The 24,564-nt window shown below is 40.4% G+C and overlaps 1 protein-coding gene across 2 annotated transcripts in view; it reads right to left on the reverse strand.

Annotated features, from left to right (window-relative positions):
- Positions 1 to 24,564, reverse strand: part of LOC134001912 (matrix metalloproteinase-16-like) — an 82,907-nt gene that overhangs the window by 10,545 nt on the left and 47,798 nt on the right. For both annotated transcript variants that reach the window (XM_062441093.1, XM_062441092.1), the window contains 3 exons: positions 20,249 to 20,410; positions 15,137 to 15,354; positions 4,854 to 4,992 (listed from right to left, as the gene is read on the reverse strand). In XM_062441093.1, the coding sequence (XP_062297077.1) occupies positions 4,854 to 4,992; positions 15,137 to 15,354; positions 20,249 to 20,410 (519 nt within the window). The remainder of the gene's footprint in view (positions 1 to 4,853; positions 4,993 to 15,136; positions 15,355 to 20,248; positions 20,411 to 24,564) is intronic.

The following is a 24,564-nucleotide window of genomic DNA, read 5'->3' on the forward strand; positions in this document are numbered from 1 at the left end:
TAACAAGTTCTCATTTCTGTTGCTTTGAGGTACTGTGGGAACTTTCAGTGCCATGTAATATGTTCTATTTTTTTATCATATAGATTTTGAACTTTTCTCTGCCTGTTCCTCCGAACCTTTCTTTCTACAGTCAACCCTGTTTCCTGTGGAGTAATTAGGTTAAACAGCACAATTGTGACACGGTGCGACCCCAGGAAGTGCTTTTCTTCCACCACTAGTGGAGGGGCAGGGCGGACCAGGAGGAAGTGGGGGTGGGAGTAGAGTGTTGCAAGAATGAGAAAAAGAGAGAGGAAAGAGATGGAATGACGAAGGTAGAGAAGGAAATGATGTATCAAATATTTTGTCCTGTCAATGCTGACTCATACCATACACACGTTTTTTTGTTTGTTTTTTCCCCATCCATTTCCTTCCAATTCCATCAACCCTTTTCAGGATATATCATTTGTTTGATCATTGTAATGGGGCTTAGAATTTGTAATTGTTATACTGATTAAGGAAACTAGGAGTATAGAAAGAAAATTGGCCTTAGTATTAATTCTACATTGCTGTGGTGGAGGGATGGAGATTTATAGATGGAAAGCAGGAAGGAACAGTAGGACAGGGTGTTGGCTGAATGCAACACTGAGAGAGAGACCTGTAGTGGCCTCTTTTTTAGAAAGGAAATTCCTTTTATTTCACCTCTTTCTGTTATAGTGCTCTGCTCATTCTATGTCACACTTCCTCTTGCCCCGACACACATAAACACACCACACCCTGAGATTAACATGGGCACACATCCCTAAAAACAATTAGCCGGACTCAATTCACACATTTAAAAAAGCATCCTCAAAGTACCGCTCTTTCCACATCTTACATAAAAAGGGATTTTCCTTTATTTTTTCCCCTCTTTTTATATATTTTTTAAAATCAGAGTTGACTTGCGTAGCCCTCAGATGAAAGTCTGGCTTCATCTTCAGAGCTGTGAGGGCTGCTTTGATGTAGTGGCGTCTCCAGCATCTGCTGCAGTGTAACGACTAATCCCCTGCGTGCCCTCAGCAGTGTATGAAGAGTGTTGTATAGGATGAAGATTTGTTCCAAATAGAGACTCCTCCTCCTTACACAGGCCACACACAAACACATATACTGCCAAATCAAAGACACATGTGTATGTACGCAATGAAATGATTATACACACATGTCATACGCACACACACCAGAGTTCCTGAGGCAAAATCACTTGACGATTGCAGTTTTGATTCTGTGACCTAAATGTTTTGTTAAAGACCTCTTTGAATGAAAATCTAGTTTTTCACCTTGTCAACATGTCCATGTGGTGCTTTTCATACACTATAAGAAATACCAGGAGAGAAATCAGCAGTCCACGCCATGGCTGAGCATTTCCACTTAGAAACTGCAATGTACCAAGGACAGCCTCAAAGACACGGATTCAGTCAGGCAGGATTTCCTACATCACAAATTTAAGGAACCAATCATTTATAATTCAAGATAATTCTATGCATTCTATGAGTCTACCTCTTTGGGTTTTCCCCGACAGCTGATTCCAATCTGCACATGAGAGAAGCCCATTGAGCTGAAAAGCTGAGTCTGGCATATTGCTGTTTAGCCAATTTTCCATCAGGAGAAAAGCACAAAAGTTAGTCATCCTCTGATGAACACTCAGTTTCAGTCAGATCAGATCCATTTTGTTACCCAGTCAGTGCATGTTGACCAGAAAGAGCAATGGAATAGCTGCCCTGGTCACGTTAGCTTTTAGCTTGGGTAACAGACTGGCCTGCTAACCCTACAGCTTTCCTCTGCTTTAACCTTAAACAGTTTGATTGAAAAACATAAAATGCAAAGAATGCGTGAAACAATTTATAAAACACATTCTGGTATAAAGTCACCTCAACATAAGGTTCCTTAGCATACTCTGACCTCCAAAAAAAAATCATCAATATCTTGTAAATCATTTAATTTCTCCAAATGCTAAACATGTACTAATGGAGCTTGAACAGATAAATCAAGAGTTTGGAGGATGGTGACTTTTCTAACCATACCAAAACAAAAACATGAGAGCAAATGTGTTAAGAATGGATAAAACTGTGTTTATCAGCTCTAAAGTAGGCGGCTAACATTAGCATGTCTAGCTAACAACTTCTATCTACAGTAGTAACATAGTGTTATTTCCTAAAGCAAGGGGCATATCATCAACTGACCACATTATTTGGTAGTGTAACATTAGCAGCTCTGTCCTGCTTTATTTGGTTTGATTGGTTTGAGGAAGTTCACACTCCAACAATTCTAATAAACTTGTATTAGAGAGGGATACTCATCAATTATCCCTCATGCCCAAATATTTCGCTTTTGTAAAAGTGAAACATAATGACTGAGAATATCAACAGTAAGGCATCAAATTAATAATGTGTTGGTTGTCCAACTCTGTTTTTCAATAATGAGCAACCAAACCCAAAAAGGCTAGTCTAGAACATTTTCATGTATAATACTATAATACTATAATGCTAGAGTTAACTGGCTCAACCCAATGTACAAACAGTGCTGTTCTTTATCATCAGCTGGATTGGATTGTTTAAGTAGATATCATTTGCGACATCCACCCTTTCAGAGGTTTCTCATTTTAAAACAAGTCAGCTGGAGACGCATTAGCCTACATTCTAGCGCTAGATAGCTACAACTGATCAAATCTGCTTGCGAAAGTCGTCATTTAAGCTGAGAAAGTCATCAGTTGTAAGATAGAGATGAGAAGCCTGCTTTTGTTTCCTTCTGTATCAAATCTCAAACTCATTATTGTAAATATAACCTAGAAGTCTGCCATCACTGCCATTGTTTTTAATGCCAAAACAGAAAGCTTGACAGGCATAGTAACTGTAACTAAGGAGGGCGGGGTTTAGTGAACAATAATATGTGAACGAGATATGAGCGGGGCATGTAACAGTTGAAAAATACATTTGTCATATGGAGTATGTAATGGTACAACTTAATCTAAATGACCTCAAACATAACTTTTTTTAACTGAAATATCTTGATTTGGGTTATCGCCCAGTGAACACACCAGTACTGATATATCTGTAACAGGCTAACACTGCTTGGCATACTGGCCCGACTGATGTATCAGACTAGGTCTAATCTAAAATAACACACTCTCAGACAGATCTGCATGAGGTAAATGAAGCAAGCAGCTCTGTCTGTCCTCTGACACGAAAAGCACCAATCAGCTCTGATTGGATCCTGCCTCCCAGGAGGAAAGTGCATATTGACGTATAGACCAGGTGTAAGGGGCCTGTGTGTATCTCTGCTCCTGCCAACATTTAATTTGATTAATGTAATTCATGCAACTTCTAACTTCACACTGTGATTTCGGCTAATCAAGTAGTTATATTTTCACATACACATCTTGCCAAATAGAGCTCTGAACAGTGAAATTCGAACACCTGCCTGCGCGCTCTGAATGGTGTTTTTGTGAACACATTTAGTCTGATTAGAAAAGCTGACAAAAGGCTCGATTCTACTGTTGCTCTTTCAAACAGTGACTGCACATTCTTGACTTACACATCCAAAGTCTCAGAAGAATGGAAACTGGGAAATACTGACAAAATATTGGCAGAACAACACACGCTGAATTTACTTTTAATGTATACCAGTAGTGCCTGCTCTGTGATGCCTTAGCAGCATTAAACTAATCAGTGTTTCAGCCATGACTTCAGCACAAGCTAGACTCTAAATGCTCCACCCGTGCATTTTTTTTTAGGAGAATTCATCACACAACGAGCTGTTAGAGGATATTCAGAATCAGAAGGGCTGGCGAGATGACGACCTGGAGCGCCGAATTTTGTTTTCTGACTGACTTTCTCCCTACATTTTTATTCCAAATGGGGACGGACAGAATAAGGACTTCTGGGAAATCAGCTGTGCGTATTCAAATGAGAAACAGCAATTCTGTTAACATGAATTTTCTAAATCTGTGTGCAATCCTGCTGTTATCCAGGCTGAGAAAAGAGCACAACTTTCAGAGCTCGTGGCGCACATGGGACCTGTAGTCTGCATTTCCAGGAATTGTTTATTGCTGAAAATAGAAATGGTATTGAGTGAAGATTTGTAGTTTTTTTTTATCCCTGCAGACTTTCATGACTTTCCTACATCTCCTTTCATCAACACATCCCATCCAGTCTCAGTCTTCTCTGGAGTGCATGCAAATATGAGTTTCCAGTTCTGCTGTGTTTATTTTCTGTTTCTTTTAAGACGAGGCTTTAGATATAATTAACTTGAAATCTCTGTCTTAGTTTCAATTTAAATATGTAGACAAATCTCTTCAGAGACGCAGAAAAATCAAAATCAGAACTCATCAAACAGTTGCACCGCTGACAAGTTTAAGATTTAAACTCAAAAATATTACCATCAGCACCACTAAACTTAACACCAGCTTTATTAAAAGTCAAAGCTGGTGGATTATGGCGGATTTTCCAACCAAGTGAGCAAAACATTGCTTTAATCTTCCACAGATTTACATTGAACTCGCACACACAGATAAGATCAAGGGAGTTGTTTGAGTGAGCATGATAACACGCTGCAATGAGTACGGATAAAAAAAACCTGTGTTTGTTTCTGGGTGCGGGCGCATAGAGAGCACATGCAGAATACTAAAAAGGTACAGTTTATAGAAAAAGACAACATGACAGATGTTTCAACAGAACATAGCTGTAAGTAAGAACTCCTTTGGTCGAATAATACATGAGGTAGATCTCATGGGAAGGTAATGTAAAGCAGGATTGTACAGACACAATATTTACACTGGATGAGGAAGAGTCAAACAGCTTTACGTAGAAGAGCGGTGACGGCGGCGGAGCGTGTGACCTCACCTTTGAAGAAGACGAACTTGCCATCGCTGTTCTCGTACACGGCATCTATCTTGGGTGGCAGACCCCTCCAGAAAACGCTGATGAGCATGGGGTACCCTGGCATGACAGAGTTGTCTCTCACTCGCCAAAACCAGTGGTCCTGAAAAACAGCAAAAACATGGTGGAGGTCAAACATGAGTTCAGGTTTTATATACAGTATGGCTGTAAGTCTCATGTAGGACTGTCTCTTCCAATGTGTGGAAGACAGACACATGCTTTCCATGTGCTGCTCTTTATTTGAGGGCTCTATACCAATTTTACACATGAAGTTCACTTCATTCATCACAAAGAATACTATCCAGCCTCTGAAAACACTTGTGTAACGTCTGTGGCTCTGGAGGGAAAAAACAACCTCAATCATTTCATCATTGATTTGTACAGAGAGTTTACATCAAAAGTATTTTCATCAAAAGTGTTTTTTTAAAGTTTGACCCATAGTAGGGACTAAGTCAGGATATATCGGCTTCTGCTAATTCAGCTTTTTAAATCTCTCTTGTGAGTCCACCCCTACTTCAAGAAAGTGCAATATTAAATCACTGGAGTAGCCCTTTAACCAGATTTACATTTGCTAAACCAACTAATTATTCCTCATCTTTGAGTCATTCCCTCGTTTGAAATATATATATATAAAAAACTTTACCTAGTAACTGTGTTTTCAAGTATGGAATGGTGTCATTGTTGCCCTTTGTGGCAGATGGAGAGAAAAACTCCAACTATGATTGCGTTTCTCATCATCTATAGTTGCAGCGGGTGGCCTCAGGCCTAACATGCTCCTAAGGGCACCAGAAGAGGGTAAAGAATACGCAGGACTAAAAAAAACGTACTTGGAGAAGTGACACAAAAGTAGCTGGTTGTGTTGGCAAATGCACATTTGTTTAACTTACCCACCTCTAGTACAGTTAAATAAAGTTATCTTAAACTTTTTTGGGAGGCATCAAAACTGTCCCAAACATGACTATATAGTGTATGGTGTGTGTGTCCCATGTACAATCTGTGTGTTGCATCTCTATGTGGAAAATCACACAGGCTTTTATTTCCATCAAATATTTCTTTTGCAAATGAAATTCAAACACAGGTGAAAAGGCAGTTTCTCTCTGAGGCCAAAGGAACCCTGGCTTCCCCAACAGTATATTCTAATAAAGAGAATTTGGAGAGAGAAAATAAATCACACCTCATGCTGTTTTGTAGTCTAGCTTTGTAAAGGTTATTCATGATTAATAGGATATAAGTGTGAATGAGAACAGTAACGGTACTCGTTCATTCTGGTTTGTGAAAGCAAGTAACTATGATATCTCCATGTGATTATATGGAAATTTAATCTCCATCATATGGTGATATGATCCCCATACAAAGCTGACTGGCTTCCTGGCCATGCACCGCCACTGCACAGTTGGCAGTAAATGATAATATCTGATACAAGTGAATTCAGGCCAACTTCTTACAACAAAGCCTGCTCGCTATGATCAACTCCGGCTGCTGCTTTGACAGCCGTGATGCCTTCAAGGATCCACATATACTTTCTCGGGTTGCCTGGAAAGCCGGCGCGACCGTCGCTACGCACGCAGGCTTTCAAGAACATACTGGGAAAACAATCAAGTAATGGGGGCAAACTGATAGCCTGGAGCTTTGTGAGAAGCCAAGAGTCTCTGATTTCCTTTGGGGGGGAAACGTGAGCGCGGCCAAGTGGAAGGTGTGTCTTTTTGATGTTGGATGAAACTTGATGACAGAGGGAGCTGGGGGGAGTCCCAGCTGTGAAAGCCATTAGGACTCAGTGAGATGTCCCACCCTTTGGCAATGAACGGACAATTGCGCCTTCCTGAACGCACTGAGCGTCCAGGCCAAAAGAGACCTGATCTGGAGCAGCGAGGGACGCCGAGACAGAGAGAGAGGGAGAAAGAGAGAGAGAGAGAGAGAGAGAGAGAGAGAGAGAGAGAGAGAGAGAGAGAGAGAGAGAGGAGACAACACATCATCACACCCTGCTTCATTCACAGTGAAAGCTAAATAAACAGCCCATTTATCAAACACTCTCCCCACTGCTCTCTTTTTCTCTCTCTGTCTAATCCAATTGTTTCTCTGAGACTCTCCACTCTCCCTGGACTCTTGCTCCTCTTTCTTTTCATTTCCCCTGGCCTCTCATTCCAATTCCTCCTCTCTTCCTCTGCCTCTCTCTTTGCACTACACCTACCGCCTCCATAGATTTCAATTGTTCAGCATTTTCTTCTGTACACGGCCCGGCCCAGTAATTGAAAACAGATCAAACTGTGAAATCTGACCCATTTGAATCCTTTTGACTTCATAAAAGAGAAAATGTTCTGTCTCCCGCCCTGACGTCCTTCTCCCACTCTGAAAATAAAGCTACGGCAAGCAGACATTTTCAGCCGGCACTTTGCAATTACAGGAATGTGGAGAATTATCACAAGTTTAAGTGTTTGCAGAGGTCCGAAATATTATACCTCAAATTGTTCATGTTCTCTGCTTTGAGGGAAAGGGCGGTGGAGGGTTGTTTCACGCATACTGCCTCATGGCACGTGATGCGTTCAGAGCAATAAGGCTCAATTATCATACACTCTCGATAGGAATATGAATTCTGAACTGCTTAACCGGCTCAAACTTTCCCTGTACTGATGTGCTTTTGTCAACGTCCAGGGAACAAATGTGCTAAGAGTTCTGTAAGTTAACACTGTACTAGGCATCACATAATCATCACACAAACTTACAATTTCAGAACAGATAAATACTAGATGAACATCATATAAGATGAACTGTAGATTATGTAGCAATCTGACCAACTTTAATTGACTTCAGGGGAGCTTTACTGTTAATCATTCACACACACAGATTTTAGTTATATGTACTCTATCATAGACTTTTACAGTCACATACTCACCTAAAGATGGATGATTTTGGTGTTATCTCATCACTTTTTATTTGATTTAATTAAGTAATCAACAAGGGAATCTCACTAAATCTGGACCTGTATTTATCACCTTCTGAGAGTAACACTCAGTCACACTCTGAAGAGCAGACTGAGAAGTAAAATGAAGTTCTCTGTTAAGAGTAAAAGATAATACTAAATCCTACTTACAACAAATGTTTTGTCTTATTTGTGCGAAAGTTAAATATCTCCAGTAACATGTTAAATCAACAGCAAAAACTATATATGTATGATATTTAAATACATGAAATGATAGGAAAGTGGCTAAAATTAAAACAAACAAACAAAAAGAAACAGAGCAGAATGGGAATTCTGCTACTGGTAGATGACGTACATCATGGAAAATGTTTGAAGAAAGAAAGAAAGAGAAAAGTTTGGAGAAAAAAACATGGCAACAGCAGCTGTAGTAAGTATTCATCATGACTGATGTCATACTGTACACTTGATTAGACCTCTGGAGCTTTCTGAAATCTAAGTATTTTAAAGTTAAACGACATTTGATGAATAGTTTGTATTCATTATTCTGTGAGTATGATTAGGGTTATCATCTCATTTTAGCAGTTTGATGAATATGGGCGTATTTTGTTTAGGTGGCACAGGTCCAACTGTAACACTGAGGGGAAATTGAAGCCGCGTCATCACCCACTTCCAGGTCAGGCATGGGTGAGCTTCTGCTGCTGCCACGTGTGTGTTTGTGTGCGAGCGCAGAGGTGAGAATATGACAGACAGTGGTGTTAGGATGACAGCACTGCTGACCTCTCACTCCGTTAATGTGACGCATTGGCTTGCTTGGCATGACTTAGAGCAGAATGCAGGTGTGAATAATTCAGATGGATGAGGATTCGGCTCGAAGCCTGAGATCTCAGTGTTTACCGGGATTTCTTGCCAAAATCAGATCCTTTTCAGTGACAAGATTTCCACGTGCTGAAAGCTACCACACATACTAAAACAAAGCTGCTTTCTCCAAATCACATTAACATGACTGCAAGTGTTGTAAACACTGAAGTATGACCTTGAAACACAGTTACTACGGTAATAAACTTTGGTTCGTTTTTTTCAACCCGCAGCTGTGTTTTCCAGTTACTGTTCGTTCTGCTAACAGTTCATCTGTGTGGCAACTTGAAATAAGTCAATAAATGTCAAAATGAAGCACAGTACAGGCTGGACGAAGGCTCCATCTCCAAAATCAGAGGGCAGCAGGGTGTTTATAGCAATGGCCTCTGAAAGATTCTTAGTTTCTTGCTGAAAGTTTCATAATGGGATTAATACCACACTCATGTGTGAACAGTGTATGAAGCTAGAGTCTGTTGGCAATTAGCTTAGCTTAAAAAGACAGGAAGCACGGGAAAAGAGCTAGCCAGTGTAAAAATTAAACAAACAAAACATAATGTGCTAATAAGTAAAATTTAGAAGAGCTGGTAAGCAGATTTCTTTCACTGTGGGGGAAAGCTAAGCAGCAATGCTATGCTAAGCTAACATCTCCTGACTTTAGCTTCATATTTAGAGAACAACATTTATCCCTTTGGTCTCTTTCCATCTCTGTGTGAGGTATTCATGAATCTTGTAACATCTTTCAAACCTGAATATCTGAATGAATGAACCTGATACAGTAAATCTTTATCATATAATTTTGTCAGCCATATTTGACTTTTTTAAAGTCTAAAACTGGTTAAAAACAACTCCAGGTTCCATCAAAAAGTTTCTTTTTTTATAATTGTGCACTCAGATACCCTGCTGTTGTCAGACTCTCCATCTCTTTCCTGTCAGTAATGGAAAGGAGAAAGACACGGAGTGGAAAGGACAGCTTTACTGCCCACTTGGCCACTGTGTTCTCATTAATGGATGTCAGAATCAAGGCATGTCTCCAACCTCAGCGGCCAAGTGGCCGATCCTGAACAGCAAGGGACCCCTCCGGCGTCCCAGAATCCCCTGCTCTAAATGTGTCCACATCAAGGAAGGAAATGTCTCTCAGTGACTGGCAAGACCCTTGTGAGTGAACGGAGGCCCGGTGGACAGGAGGAGGAAGGAGGAGGGACGCAAGAGGGTGGCAGTTTCCTTTATTATCGACTGTCTCAGGATCAGAGCTGAGCCAAGGACTGAGGATGGAGGTTTGACTTGAAGAGAGTAGACAGGCAATTTCCCTTTACATGGAAAGAGTCCAGACAGGAAAACTCTACGCACATATATGTGTGTTTTTTATAGAGAAAGAGGCTCTGACTGCATCTGTGCAAAGGTCTGTGGCTACAAACATTTGAACAGGCAAACCATGCATCATGATTAGGTTATCTCAATAAAATTACCTACACGCTTTCACAAACTGTTCCTAAAAAACATTCCTAAATCACTGCTTTCAAATAACTTTTTCATTTGCTTTACGCCCTCACATGAAAATGAATCTGGTTTTAAATTGTTTTAATCTATGTGGGAGTCAAGAGGAAAACAACAACAAGTCTCTGTAACTAATTTCTCTTCTTGTAAGCTGATTTTGAGGATATGAACACTTCAAGAAAGGTATGTTTTACGGGATGTTTGGTGTAAAACCTCGAAGCCCTGTTTGGACTCTCTGGTTCAATGAAAGGACAAGATGGGGGCCAGCCATAAACCCAAAGCCAGATTTCAAAACATACCTTTAGAAACCTGTTTACATTTATACTTTCTATGCTTTTAGCCTCCAGATATATCTGATGGGAAATTAATGGACTCGCAGTCTGGTCACTGTCTGACATTATTACTACTGAGGTTACAGTCCACTACATTTATTAATGAGAAATATACCCTGCTGCATTACTTCCCCAGAATGCCACCATTTATTTTCTCTTGTGTGTGCTTGTGTAATTGCACTGTATGTGGAAGGGATACCATATGGTGTGTGAGTTCATATAAAGTTGAACCTGAAGTGACGGCAATCATAAAAGTGGTAGCTTTGTAATTTTAGTGGTGTGTTTATTGGTGACACTGGATCCACATGGCCGTACACAGTCATTTGTGAACCCTAAACGACCCCCTGCACCCCCTATGGAGGGAAAAACGATCGACCGTAAAACTGCCACCTTAACAAGCATGACTCCTTACCTGCCTTTGTAGATTAACGTGCCTCGTATAAAGCAGGTCGTTCTCAGCGTTGTTATTGTTACAATATGTTTTCTGCAACTGACTGATGTTATTCATCCAATTGTTATTCCATGGAGCGTGGTGTATATAATCAAAGTAGTTTGCTTTATGGCAGGATAACAGCTAATTATGAGGGAAGTTAATGGAATAATTGGGGGTTGACATTTTAGGATAATTAATAAACTTAAGTTTGGAAGGCGTAACAACAGAAATGTCGACCTTTTTCCTCTTTTTTTCAAAACTGTGGCATAATAAATGAAGATAAAGCAGTCATTTGTTGCATGTCTTGTTGCAGTATCACCTGACACTGATCAAAAATTGCATACAGGACCACTTTCTCTGCAGCTGTTTGATAAGATGCAATAATATGTGAACTCAAACGTGGAGCAACAATCTCACAAGTGGAAAACAAAGTTTAGATTTTTTTTGTTTCCATTTTTTTTGTTTTTTAAAGTTGCAAATGTATTTAAATGGTTGTGATGCAATCAACAAACCTGTGGACTAAGTTTCAAAGACAAAACAGGCAAGTAGAAATGTATCACATGCAAAGTTTTGAAAGAAAGTATTTTTACATAGAGATGAATGAGTGATATTTTTCTGCTGGCTCATCTCCTCAACGGTAACTTGTTTTTTTTAAATTTTTGGAGCCACTTAGTTCCATTCGAGTGAAAGCCAAAGCTCTGAATTAGGCTTAAATGTTGACAACTATGTGGATACAAATTTTTGGATCAAGCATCATATCATTTCTCAGTGACCTGAACTGAACAAGCCTCAATAAGTTCATATTGTGTGAGGCATCATTAACAAAAGCACAAAATGAGTAATAATGATATGTGCCGACAGGGTAGATGAAGCATAGAAAAATCTGATCTCAGCACTTCCAATGTATTCCCTAAAATAAACTCACATCTACTCTACTCTCTAAAGCTTCCTGCTTTACATGGTTGGACCACCTGTGGACTTCGGGGGCTGAGAGACTGCTGAGATCTCTGCTATAATGACTTGGAATCGATCGGACTCAGCTTGTCCAAAACAATCAAGTTGGGACGGTGAGTATAGCCAGGCTGTACGCGCCAAATGGACCCACGGCGCAAAGTAACCGAGCGAACAATCAATCGAACCATTAACCAAAGAAAAGAATCTGCCTTATAAACAACAGAAACAAGAGAACACAATTTTAAAACTGAAATGGGAAGTAAACGCACACTATAAATCATTCTTATTCTGTCAGTCATCATTTGAACCAATCCATACTCTCCTTGGCATGCTCGAAAAAGTATATATCAGTCTCCGGAGGAATATAAACATAACTAACTATGATTCCAGATCAACTGTTGGACAGCTTTCATCTACCAGGAATGATGATGAAGTAAAAGAAAGCGTAAACATGATACCGCAGTCTTCTTGGAGAACTCCTCTACAATCGGTAGAAATTGGCACCAATCGCGATGAGAATCAAGAAATATTAGGACCACCTGCTCCTCCAATGAAGCGCGCTTACCGAGTGAATCCAAGGCAAACCTGTGATCCCTTATTGATTTCACTTTACTGGGCTGGTTTGATTCAATGACTTGGGATGTGGATTATGCTACGGGGTGAGTCAAATTTATCATGAGCCCCGATATTACTGGTGGTCCTAATGATCCGAGCATGGCAGATTTACAACTGTGCTCGCATGTGTTCTGCTACAAATCATCTCGCTCTCTTCCATCCCTCTATATGTTTGGAAAAATGAGATCTAGTGCTTCTTGTGAGAGCCAAAAGAGAAAAAAACATTCACTGAATCGTGAGAAACTTGTTCGATTCTATTCAAATTTCTGAGATCTCTCAAAGTAAATACAAACAAACATCCAAACAGTACGGTATACAGCACTACTGAGTATACAGACCGCTGTAGCCAATTACCCCTTTTGCTTAGAGGTTAATTACGTACATTTCATTTAATTGGAAAGTTGTCTCTGTGTGAGTTTAAACAAAGAAGGGGAGCCATGAAAGTTTAAGCTGAACAACATTTTACATGGGTGGTCCCTGTGGATCAGCCTCCAGAATATGCTTGGAGACTCATTTGGCACACAAGTATAAGGACTCTGGAGGTTTTCCTAAAAAACGTAAACTAAAGTTGTCAAACTTTTACTTTGTTTTCTTCAATTGCAGTGAAATATGATAGCAACTATATAGATAAAACCCAATACACTAACAATAACTGTCAAAGCCAATCATACCGTCGACTGGGACGTAGCGATCATGGAAGGCTTGAGAACACACAGTGGGACTCACTCTCCTCGGCTGTCAGATTGGATAAGATACAACAGGAGAACATTTTTCCTGCAATGGCACAGCACCAAAAACTGAGAGAAATCTCATCTGTTGCACATTTCCTAAAGATCTCTACATCAGTGATGTGATCAAATTTGGGGGAATTGCTGACATTACAAAACAAGGCAGTTCTAAGTGAGATGGTTCGCTGGTGGTTGTTGAATGTGCTGCTCTTTGTAACAGGAACTCAGTGAAATTTTTAGATTCTAGTTAAAAAACACAGTTTAGAGGTCATGTTTGATTAGTTATGATGAATAAAAGAAGGACTGACATGCTCACACTAGTTAAATAAATCAAAGTTTGTTAACACGTCTAAATTTAATATCAGAACTAGCAGTTACAATGGATGCCTTTCAGAACTGTCCTTGTTGCCTTCACTCCCAAACCTCATGAAAAGGTCTATTGCTGAACGTCCTTTTTGTCTCAGCAGTACCTCTGAGCTCTGCACAAATCTCATGATACTCATCACTCCATCAGACAAGGCTGTTGCCCTGGGAGTAATGAAGGGTGACGGGAGCTACTGCACTCACCATGTGAAAGAGACAGAGGCTGCATTTAGGCTATTGTAACGAGTGGATATTATTTCCACCACAAAAATAGACAGTGTGGGCTTTGAGTCGAATTGTGGTGAAATACCTCCACAGGTAGCTCCGCCGGTGTGAAATCAAGGTTTATTTTGTTTCAGATTAAAGAACACACTCGGTGAGGGTGAAGGGGGGGGGCCAGAGGACAGAAAGGGTTTTCCCCCTGGCTCCACAAGTCTCTTATTTAACCAATGAATACTATCTATTTATATCTGCAGAAAAATACAGTCACACTCACATAAAGCATCAGCGGCGCTCTTTCTCCTTTCTGTGAAGAACACAGGACAGCTTTGTGTTGCCCCAAGGTTTTACTCTGTTCCTTACTGCGTGTTGCCAAGGTCTTGTGCTCACAAGCTTAGACCGAGGATAAAGATGCATTAATGGACATGTGTGTTTTTCTTTTCTTTTACTGGAATAAAAAACGGGCTGAGTTTGTTGAAAGAGGAACTGTAGTGCACTGAGCAAAGTGTTCCCTCTCAGTGAAATATCCACTTTGTCTAAATTCCTGCTCAATTGGCCCAAAGTAACCTGGAAAGAGCTCCTTTTAGACTGAAAAGCTTCGTTAATTATGCAATAAAATACACAGGCACTAGTTTTCAGATAAAATAACAAAGTCCATTATATTTCTATAAGATGTAACTACTGAATCATATTGCAACTTAATTTACACAACTTTTCTATTCACTGGTTAAAAAACGGAAAAAAAACATGACTATATCATTTATAATTGATCCAAGTGAGCCATTTTCACAGTATGCACACACTAAACATCCAGCAGATTAGCAGGAGAGCTCCCACTCTCTGTATATTTAGGTAATCCTTGAAGCTCTCAAGCAATCTATACCCCATTCAATACTGTCAGTAGCAGCTCTGTCTCCACAGGGGTGCTTTCAAACACACAGGCCAGTTGCAGCGGTGTGAATTCAGGGATGAGTTGTTCTTTTGTTGCATTTATCGGCCGATTAGGTTATAGGTTTTAGCCAGAAGTCTCATGCAGGAAGGGACTTTCTTTAGGGAATATATCTCATCCTTAACCACGGATTCAGTTACTTGAAAGCAGGATTCAAACCTAAATTACAAAGCTGAGCGGATCATTCTAGGGTGTTTGTTTGGAAATGCACCACCAACTATCTTCCCAACAAGTTTGGACAAGTTGTTTTGAGCTCCTAAGTTAGATTCCTGTCCTCTCTAACTGCTGCGAGAACCACGTCATGGAAGAGAAAATCCTCTGAGGTTCAGAAGGACAGCTCAAAAGATGCCTGAGGTTTGTTTTGATATCCCAGAACCCCTTTGCTTACCTTAAAGACAAACATCTCTCTCCTTAGTATGGCCAACGTGTTGAAGCCTCCATCACAGATGTTGGGTTTGGAGTTGGGATGAGATGGTCTGTCCCCCGGAGGAAGCCTCGGAGGTCGCGTCTGCCTGTCTGGCTTGCGGGGGTCTGAAGGGGGATGGGAACGGGGAGGGGGCGCTGTCGGCAAAGGCTTGGTGGGTTGGGGAATCTTATCAGGAGGCCCTGGAGAATGTCAGAGAAAAATATTTCTGTTGTTGTCATGCATACTATATATATGCAACACGTTTTCTATCATGACTTCTAAAGCAACGTTTTAATGCTAAATTTCCCCCCACAAACCCAACAAATAATATACTGTAAATGATGTATCTGAACAATCTTCCTGCCTCAAATCTCTTAAATGAGGAAAACGTATCATATATAATGAAATGTATGACAGTAACAAATGTGAAAATGATTTCAATATCTAAATTGAATGTTTTCCTAAATGTATTAGATGGAATGCATTGTGAAAGCGAGGTAGTTTGTGAATGTGTGAGCACACTGTGAAACTATAATCCGGGATGTAAAAAAGGAATGCAGATTCAGTTTGAAACACTTTCATTATTACTGTGCCGAATCAAGCCAACCAGCCACCTGAGCTTTAAAGAGAGGCAAACGTTCAAGCCTAGTCTAACTTTTTAACCTGTAACTGGAACTAATATGGCAAAGGAAAAGGGTGGAAAGCGGAGGAAAATATTTTGCCACAAGGTGTTGAACAAAAAGATGAAGCAAAAAAGAAATGAGAGACAAAGAGGGAGATAGAAAAACAACAGTAAATCGCACTAAAATACAGTATGTAATGGTAAGATGAACGAAACAAAAGATAAAATACAGAGTAATAAAATCAGATTAGTGGAATAAAGCTTAAAAATGCATACACAGACAAAAATAAACTTTTTCTCCGAAATGGAGGCGGAGACGTGCCTTGGCGTCATTTAACATTCATGAATTACATGAGAGAAAGAGAGCGACAGACATGCGGCGGACAAACGACGAGAGAGAGAGGTAGTGAATGGGCTGTGTGTATGAATAATTGAGCACATGACGGCTCGCTGATAACATGCTGTGTAGCTGTGAAAATGAGAATATGAGTTCCCCCGCCGTGCGTTGATTGGGGGGCAGCCGACGCGGGAATAGATGACTGCGTTATGAAAGAGGTAAATGTGACAAGTAACCTCTCCGCTCCCTCCCACCTAAACCCCCTCACCAGTTGCGAAAAAGCATCAATGAGTAATGGTGGCATATATAAATAATGACTTTGAAAGCTACTGTAAACATTCAGGAGGTATGCATGAATGATTAAATGACCCGACAGATGATTTGAAAGTCGGCGGATGAGAAGAGGATTAAAAAACTGAATGAGCAACCGATCTTTTCGCTAAGGGGGGGGGGGAGTCAATCCATAGTGAGTAACCAAACAAAGAAATGAAGAAAAGATAAACCATCGAACAAGTTGACCGGCCTCCCGATCCCAGGATTGAGAAGGGGCCACTCTGCTAGACATCTCCCAGTCCACAAAACTGATGAGCTGGTCTACATGACAGAGACTCCATTCACTGACTGAATTAAATCCCCTGAAATACATCCCAGATTAGCGGAGCCAAAGCACTCTGCAAGTTACGTAAGCGTGGACATGTAGACAAACATGCAAATGCGTGCACACACACACTCACACACAAAACAACATCATGGTGAACCCGTGACAAGGAAAGCTGAACATGCACCAATGCTGAACGAGCTAGCTGTACAGTATGTTTGGCATCTGATCACTGAGGTTTACTTGGAAGCCAACGGTTGAGGTTAAGAACAGACAGGTCTGAGAAGCTTTTCTAGACAGGCTGACCGTGTCTACTGGAAATTATATTTACATACAACTCATCTGTTTTGCAAATTAAGTTTAGCAGGAAAAGTAATTGCTGTCTGGGGTTATGTTCAATAGCTATATCTTTCCAAAAGAGAAACGTTTTTTGACAAGACCTGGAGGGAACAGGTTGAGGTCGATGGTGGACCTGAGATCGCATCCGGAGTCTTGCATGTGGTTAAATTTAAAGAGTTCTCAGACCTGCTTTTCTTTTTAAATCGGACTCTGGTTCATTTCCTCCGCTTGGCAGGTCTGAGCACAGCAAACGTACTTGGGAGTGGACCAAAAAACTGTCCTGAGACACTTTGAGGAAGTGTGGTCCTGTATCAGTTCTTTTGCGGTGATCCCACCTCGATCCGACCCCACTGTAAGTTCCTATAGCCTTCTGTGCTTTGCAATAACTCAAGGTCCGACCTGGACTAACAATGAAGGAGATTGATATCTTTGATATTTGGCAGATAGCACCTTCTTCAGGACCTTCTTACTATGTTTACTTTTGGCTGTTTACGCCCTGTCAAAGAGCAGAGTGAATGTTCTCATGAGGATTGTAGTGCTGCATTTTGGTTTGCTTGGATTTTTCTCTGTGTTAAAAGTTTAACTGCTTATCTGCTGATTCAGACCTGAGCAAACAAACTGTAGGTTTAAAAATGTCTTTAGGCTACGAAAGCACTTCAGTAAAAGATGGTTTAGTCATTTCAGTTCAAATGAGTGATTTTAACAATGTGTCATGTATCCTTGCTTAAAGCTAATGTTAACTTTATCAATTTTAAACCAAGGCCACAATTTTTCTGTATCCTTACAAATGGATATTGAACTGTAGGAGTGGATAATGTAGGGAAACTAGATGAAAGAGATGGTAAATGGACATTTTGCAGGTATGTCCTGAGGGAACATTTTGAGACTTGGCAGACACATGTATTAAAAAGCATTTCTCATTATGTTCCTAGCAAAAAAATTAATTTAGTTATCATTATGTTTCCCCTCATTTAATTTCTAGGAGATGAGGTTAGGTAGACTCAACACTTAAAATGTCACCACACATTTTTCAAACCCACTTTATATTATTATTTTTCCTTCACTAGAAAGCATTAACTAAACTGTGTCAGCATGATGTAATTATTTCTTATTTAATAACACCACTCTTAATGGAGGCCGGAAATGAACTTTGGCACAAATATGACAAATACAGCATGTGAATAACGTCACGTTGATTTTCCTCTTTAGTCGGCGACATTATCATGTGCAGTAATGTGACTGTTCACAGGAAGTACGCTCTTATCTTTAAAAGGGTAGGAAGTCATTATGTTCAAAGCTTGTTGAGAAAAAAGCAATTTGTCCAAGAGGAACTATAAAAGATATTACACTACATGACAGTAATTACACTTCTATATGTTTGGATATGGTCTGTCTTTATTATTTATACTAACTCCAAGGCTGCCAAAACTTTCCATTTGTTTTTATAAGGCAGTGAATATCTGTTGAATTTTAGACTGTTAATTATTCATGAGAACTTATTATGTGTTTGTTAAAGGGAATATTAATGATCTGAGCCAGCAGGCACTTCTTTCCTGCTGTAACAAATTATGACCTTAGCATTAAGGCAGAAACTGTGCAGCCAGATGTCTAAAAGTGTAACAGAAAAATGATCTCATCTTCAACATCAAGCTCATCCTGCCTCTGTCAGTCTTCCCACAATTCTCTGAGTGATCCTGCCTGGCTAATCAAAGTTTTCACAATACAAAAGAGATCTACATTCAGCATCTCCTTCACATTTACACCCCTTCTCCGCCTGTCCATGTAAATCTCTAAATTACTCTTCACCTTAGCTTTCTTTTACACCTCGCCCATCATTCTCTTCACATCTCACTACTATACGTGTCTACCTCTGTGCAAACTCATTCACACCTCCTATTCAAGCATAACTCTGCCGTCTCCTAATTGATTGAAACTGCGCGGCTCCCGCTGTTGTCCTTATTTAGCTTCCACATCTAGCGTCACTGTTGCCACGAGGAGGAGAAAATGAGGCCAATTCCTGGGAGGAAGAAAAGAAAAGAAAAAAAGAAAAAAAAAAGAGGCTGGGAGAGTGAAGCTGCCATCACTTGTCGTGCCCTTCAACTCTTAGTACAACAGAGAGGAGGAGGAAGGAGCGGCAGCAGAGAGGAGTAAAACACGAGAGGATAAGGTGAGATTTGATCGCTTGCCCAGGTCTGTCACTCCCGAAGGGACGTGCCCTGACCATGTAAGCAGATGGCAGGTTTCTTTGTGTGTGTGTGTGTGTGTGTGTGTGTGCGTGCGTGTGTGTGGCCAGTCATGTGACAGAGCAGTCATCTCAGTGGAGTGTGACTGGTTTACAGCCTCAACAGCTGTGAGGGACAATGCTGTCTCTTCCCACCAAGTTGTTTCTTAACTTAGATGTCAAACAGGGTTTCTCTCCACTTATCCAACCACAATGAAACAATACATAAAAAAAGCACACATGTAGATTAAAAGCCACCCTGCTCTACTAATAAAGGCTGTTCTAAGAGGTACGCCGCATAATTAGAACTCTTAATTAATCTGAGAGTGTAAAAATGAAGAAGTACTTACATAAATCCCTTCCCAACAAATATAATTTCACACTTCTGACACACCTGTTCTACAGCTCTATCAGCTTTAGGAGTAGACAAAGCACTGTAATCAGCATCTGTCAACGCACAAATATTTGTCAATGGTATTAAATAGGTGTGTGGGTGCTCTGATGATGACTCTCTCACCTTTTGTGATCGTAAATCAGGAATTATAGACTCTAGACCTTAGATCTTTTTTTAATCTGGTTTTCTAATTGATCTTGTGCTGTAAATGGAAAATACACTATTCCAAGTATTTGAAAGCCAGTTACGATACTTGATTTACAGCTCAGTCACACCAGGTCTTAAAACAGCAACATTTCGTCGCAGAATCCATTAATTTTAAGTTCAGCTTTGGTAAACTTTGTCATGCAAATTCACGCAGCTGACCAATACTAAACCAAAACTACATATTTCACATGTGTCGCCGCTACTGTCAACTTTCTGGTGTGACTGGGCCAGTACTGCAGCAAGTCACTAAGGCATTTAAATCTTGTTATTTCCAGCAGCAACAGCAGCTAGACATTTGTAAATGGATTAACCTGAAGAAAATGATTACTGGATTTACGCTTCTCTGTAGATTTAAAAGGAAGCCAGGAAGCCTTACCGTAAATCTTCTGGATGCCCAGCAGGTCGTCCATTGGCAGTTTAAAGTTGTCAGTGTCCATGTACTGGTAGAAAGGAGCCATGATGGCCGTGGGGTCGTTGGAGTGTTCGAGTCCAAGCGCGTGGCCAAGCTCGTGGACGGCGACCAGGAACAAATCGTTACCTAGAGACAGAAAGAGACAGGAGGGACTCTGTCAGTGCTGTGCTCAACAGTAAATTAGTCTGCAGCATTTTTAAAATTTATTTACATCCTCCGTCAGCCTCTGGTTATCTTCTTTTGTCTTCCTCGAAGCTTGTCAGGTTGCACCTGTTCTAGCTGGCAATGAGTTCCTTTAAAATAAAGCTGCGTTTTGGAAGTTCTATAATGGCTGATTTGAATAAATAACGAGCTTTAACACAAACATTCATAATGTCTCCATCTTCTTGCTCAGAGAACACAATAATGCGCTTAAAATGATAGACTCTAATATTCTTAAAATAAGGATTAAGTAAGGGTTAGATAATGATTGAACAATAAAGTCGTATATGTGCGGTCCTCACAAGAATACGCATCCAAACATATGTGAATGTGGGTGTATGACCATGGATAATCCACTATTTATGCACCTAATGAGTGGATTATGTAGCAAACCACAGCCACTGATGAAACATATTACACAGAAATACATCCACACAAACACACATGCATATATATATATATATACACACACACACACACACACACACACACACACACACACACACACACACACACACACACACACACACACACACACACACACACACATACACACACACACACACACACACACACACTTCCCGCTTGCTGAGTGCAGAAAAGCCTGCGCTCTGTAATTAGTCTCGAGCCGTGGTAAGCCGATGACTACGCTGTGTTGACCTTTTGACTCAGAAACCCTCTGTGGCTGACAGCCAAGCCCCAACCCAATCCCAACTGTATTAGGTTTAGATATTTGGGATTTAAAGCCTCCCCCCTCCTCCCAGCCATGTCCCATTCAAGTCCCTCACGATTTATGTAATTCGCAAACAAAACAACAACAACAAAAAGAGAAAACGACTCCCCCTAACCTACTCTGATGTTTAGCCAACATGTCGAATCGGACCCATGAAGAAACTCATCACCATTGTCAATGGGCATATAATTAGGTTTAGAAAGTAATGTCTTGTATTATTTATAATAGTACACTGACTGGTTTATGGGGAAACTATTCATATTATTCCAATTAAGCTTCAATACATCGTTAATGTACTTCAAAGAGGGGCATTTTTCACCCATGGATAGCTCCATTTTGGCATTAAAATCAGCCAATTTAGAGACAATAAATATGAGAAAAACTGCATTTGTCTTTTGTTCGGGGTTTTGTTTGGAATTCAGGATCTAAAATTCATATTTTAAAGGTTGGTCCTCAGCACTCTGCCCACTGCCATCCCTTCAGTTTACTATTCTTCCTTTCACACTGAGACACTCAACAGGAATAAAAAAAAGAGCATCATTTATTCATTGCTATTCCTACTAGTGAGGCAAGTGAGGCACTTATCTCCTGCAAATCTGTCACATGAATAACGCATCAGCAGATAAAGACGGTGATTCTGATCACCTCTTAGCAGGTAGAGTACGATGCTCAGGAATGCACAGACCAGACTACCACAGAGAAATCGCTTAATTGGAGCCCCGTGAAGGATATTTGACTGTATAAATGTCAGTGACTTTTTATAGGGTGGATGTTAAGACCTCCACTCCACGGGTGTAAAAAGACAGACTGCATTCATATCCAGGGGTTAGCTGAAAAACCTCGACATTTTGGCCAAATTCTTCCAATGAAAATAGACAGCTTGTAAAAGTTGGTGGAGGTACAGAAATTGAGGCAAAATGTATGCAAGCTGAACAACTGTCTGGAGATAGAGTTTATAGCACATAAAGAGAGACAGAAGAGGAGAAAGGAGATAAAGGGAAGAGAGAAACGGCTCAGTGGCTTAAAAAATCACTTGTGGGGGGGAAACGGGGTCATACTGCTCTGCAGCTGAAGACCTGTCTTCGGGCCATTTCACACGATGGCATAAATGTGTTCAATGGTGCCGTTTTTAACATCAAAATATCGCTGTCAAATTCATTGTGACACAGTGGCAAGTGCAATTACTGTAAACAAGTTACCAGAGCTGTGACAACTGATAGCTTGGTTCTCATGGGAGATGTATTGCTGGTGCAAAGGACTGTGAACAAATTCATTTAAAAGGAATAGTTTGACATTTTGGAAAATACGCTTATTTGATGACAACATTAACACTGCTCGTTTGTCTGTACGGTAAATATGAAGTTTGTGATGCGGTTAGCCTAGATTAGCACGAATACTTCCAACAGGGAGAGACAATCTGGCCCTGTGCAAACATGGCTAATAAATGTTGATAAGTGTTTGCCATAGTCCAAGGAGATGTCCTTAAATGTAAAATAAATAAACAGTCCACAACCCAAAAAAGTTAATTATCATAAAGGACTAAATGTTAGACTAAAATTTGAGCTGGTGGAATCAGAGAATCTGTGAATTTTCTTCTTAAAAATAGATTCAAAACAATTATTCAATTAGTAAAATTATTGGCGATTAATTGAATAGTTGGCAACTAATCAATCAATCGTTGAAGCTAAGTCCAAAGGTAACAAAATTCCTCAGCGGCACATCTCACTATCTCGCTATCTTGTTAGCTCTTGCTCTTTATTTAATGCACAGATGTGAGAGTGGTATTCATTATCTCATCTAACTCTTGACAATAAAGTGAATAAGCACACTGCCCAAAACGTCCACCTATTCCTTTATCATTTTCCCTGATGTGGTTAATGTTTCTGCTACACAGATATCTATAAGACCTTTAGATACCATCCTTTTATTTCCTGCTTTCTCAGCTCTTATAGACATGTTTCTGTTTTCAAAGCAGGAAACACATATCCCAATCTACCGTACAGATATCCTGTATGCTCAGGCTGATGCCGCCACCCTTAAACCTCTGGACGCTATGTCCACAGAGCCATTCCATTCAGACAGCTTTCACACTCACAGCTGTGAGTTATATGAAAAGGTCGGACGGTCGTCGCTAGCATCGCGATGGCACCGGCATACCTGAGTCTTCATTTATAAAGCCTCGCTATCTAAGTTGCCGAGTTAATTAACGTCTTCCGTTGAGCTCAGGGCTAATAACCATGACACCAGATCACAGAGCAGGCTGGATTTAAAGGTTCCTCATACAAACTGAACTGGGGAAGAACTGCAGCACAGCTTAAAAGTGAGATACACTTATTACTTGCTGCTATTCTTCCGGATATTTGTGATTATTATAAGTAGTATGTCTAAGTGGATTTCAAGGAGATCTTAGGGAAAAAATGTCCTTCAATCACTTTAGTGTACATCATTTTGCTCAAGTATTGAATACCACCTACCACTACTCTACAGACACAGCACATTTATTGCATTTATTTATTAAATTGAATGCCCAATGCTATTTAAGTAGATTTTACAGACAAGTAGAGTACAGGTACATCTGAGCTGAACCAGCACAGGTCCTGATACTACACAAGCTCTGGTCACATCAGCAGCGTGAGTAAAGTTAAGGACTGCCTGTCTTTTTCCATCTCTGTCTTCTTCCATCCCTCAATCTTGAGTCAGCCTTTCTGCCTCCTGGGGCCATCTGAGGTCAGTGTTGTCACTTTCTTTCAGTTGCTTATGTAAGTCACGCTGTGGCAGTCAGGAACTTCCTGTTGGCCCTGGGGCCCACAAACAAAGCTGAAGCAGTTAGTACTGCCTGGTTCATTATCAGCTGAAATGTATACATAGTCTACACAAGAGACGGTGGAGCACGGAGAGGAGACGAGGAGAGTTAAAGGCAGACAGCAGAAGACGAAAAGGACAAAGAGGTAATGAGAGGGGATAGTTCACGAGAAGAGAAAAGAAGCAAGATGAAGGCGAGAGAAAAAAAAAAGTTATGGGAGGATGGGAAAGATGAGTGGGAGACAAAGGTTTGAAAGAAGAGATAAATAGAAATATGAAAAGGATGAGGTAAACTGAGGAGAAAGGGCATTTGGAGTGACGGCCCCGTGAGGAAAAAATAGGGAAAAAAACTGGATGATAAAGAGAAGGGGAAAAACTGAGGCGAGGAAAATGATAAGGCTCCGGACCATTTGTTATCTTGTGAGTTGTTCCAATGTTCCTGCAATCACAAAAGATGGATATGATGAATTATACAAGTCTAACCTTTGACCTCAGCATTTATATCACCCCTTGTTTCAGGCCCAAACACGAAAATACAGCAGAA

This window comes from Scomber scombrus, chromosome 20, assembly GCF_963691925.1.
Source record: "Scomber scombrus chromosome 20, fScoSco1.1, whole genome shotgun sequence".
Taxonomy (NCBI): Eukaryota; Metazoa; Chordata; class Actinopteri; order Scombriformes; family Scombridae; genus Scomber; species Scomber scombrus.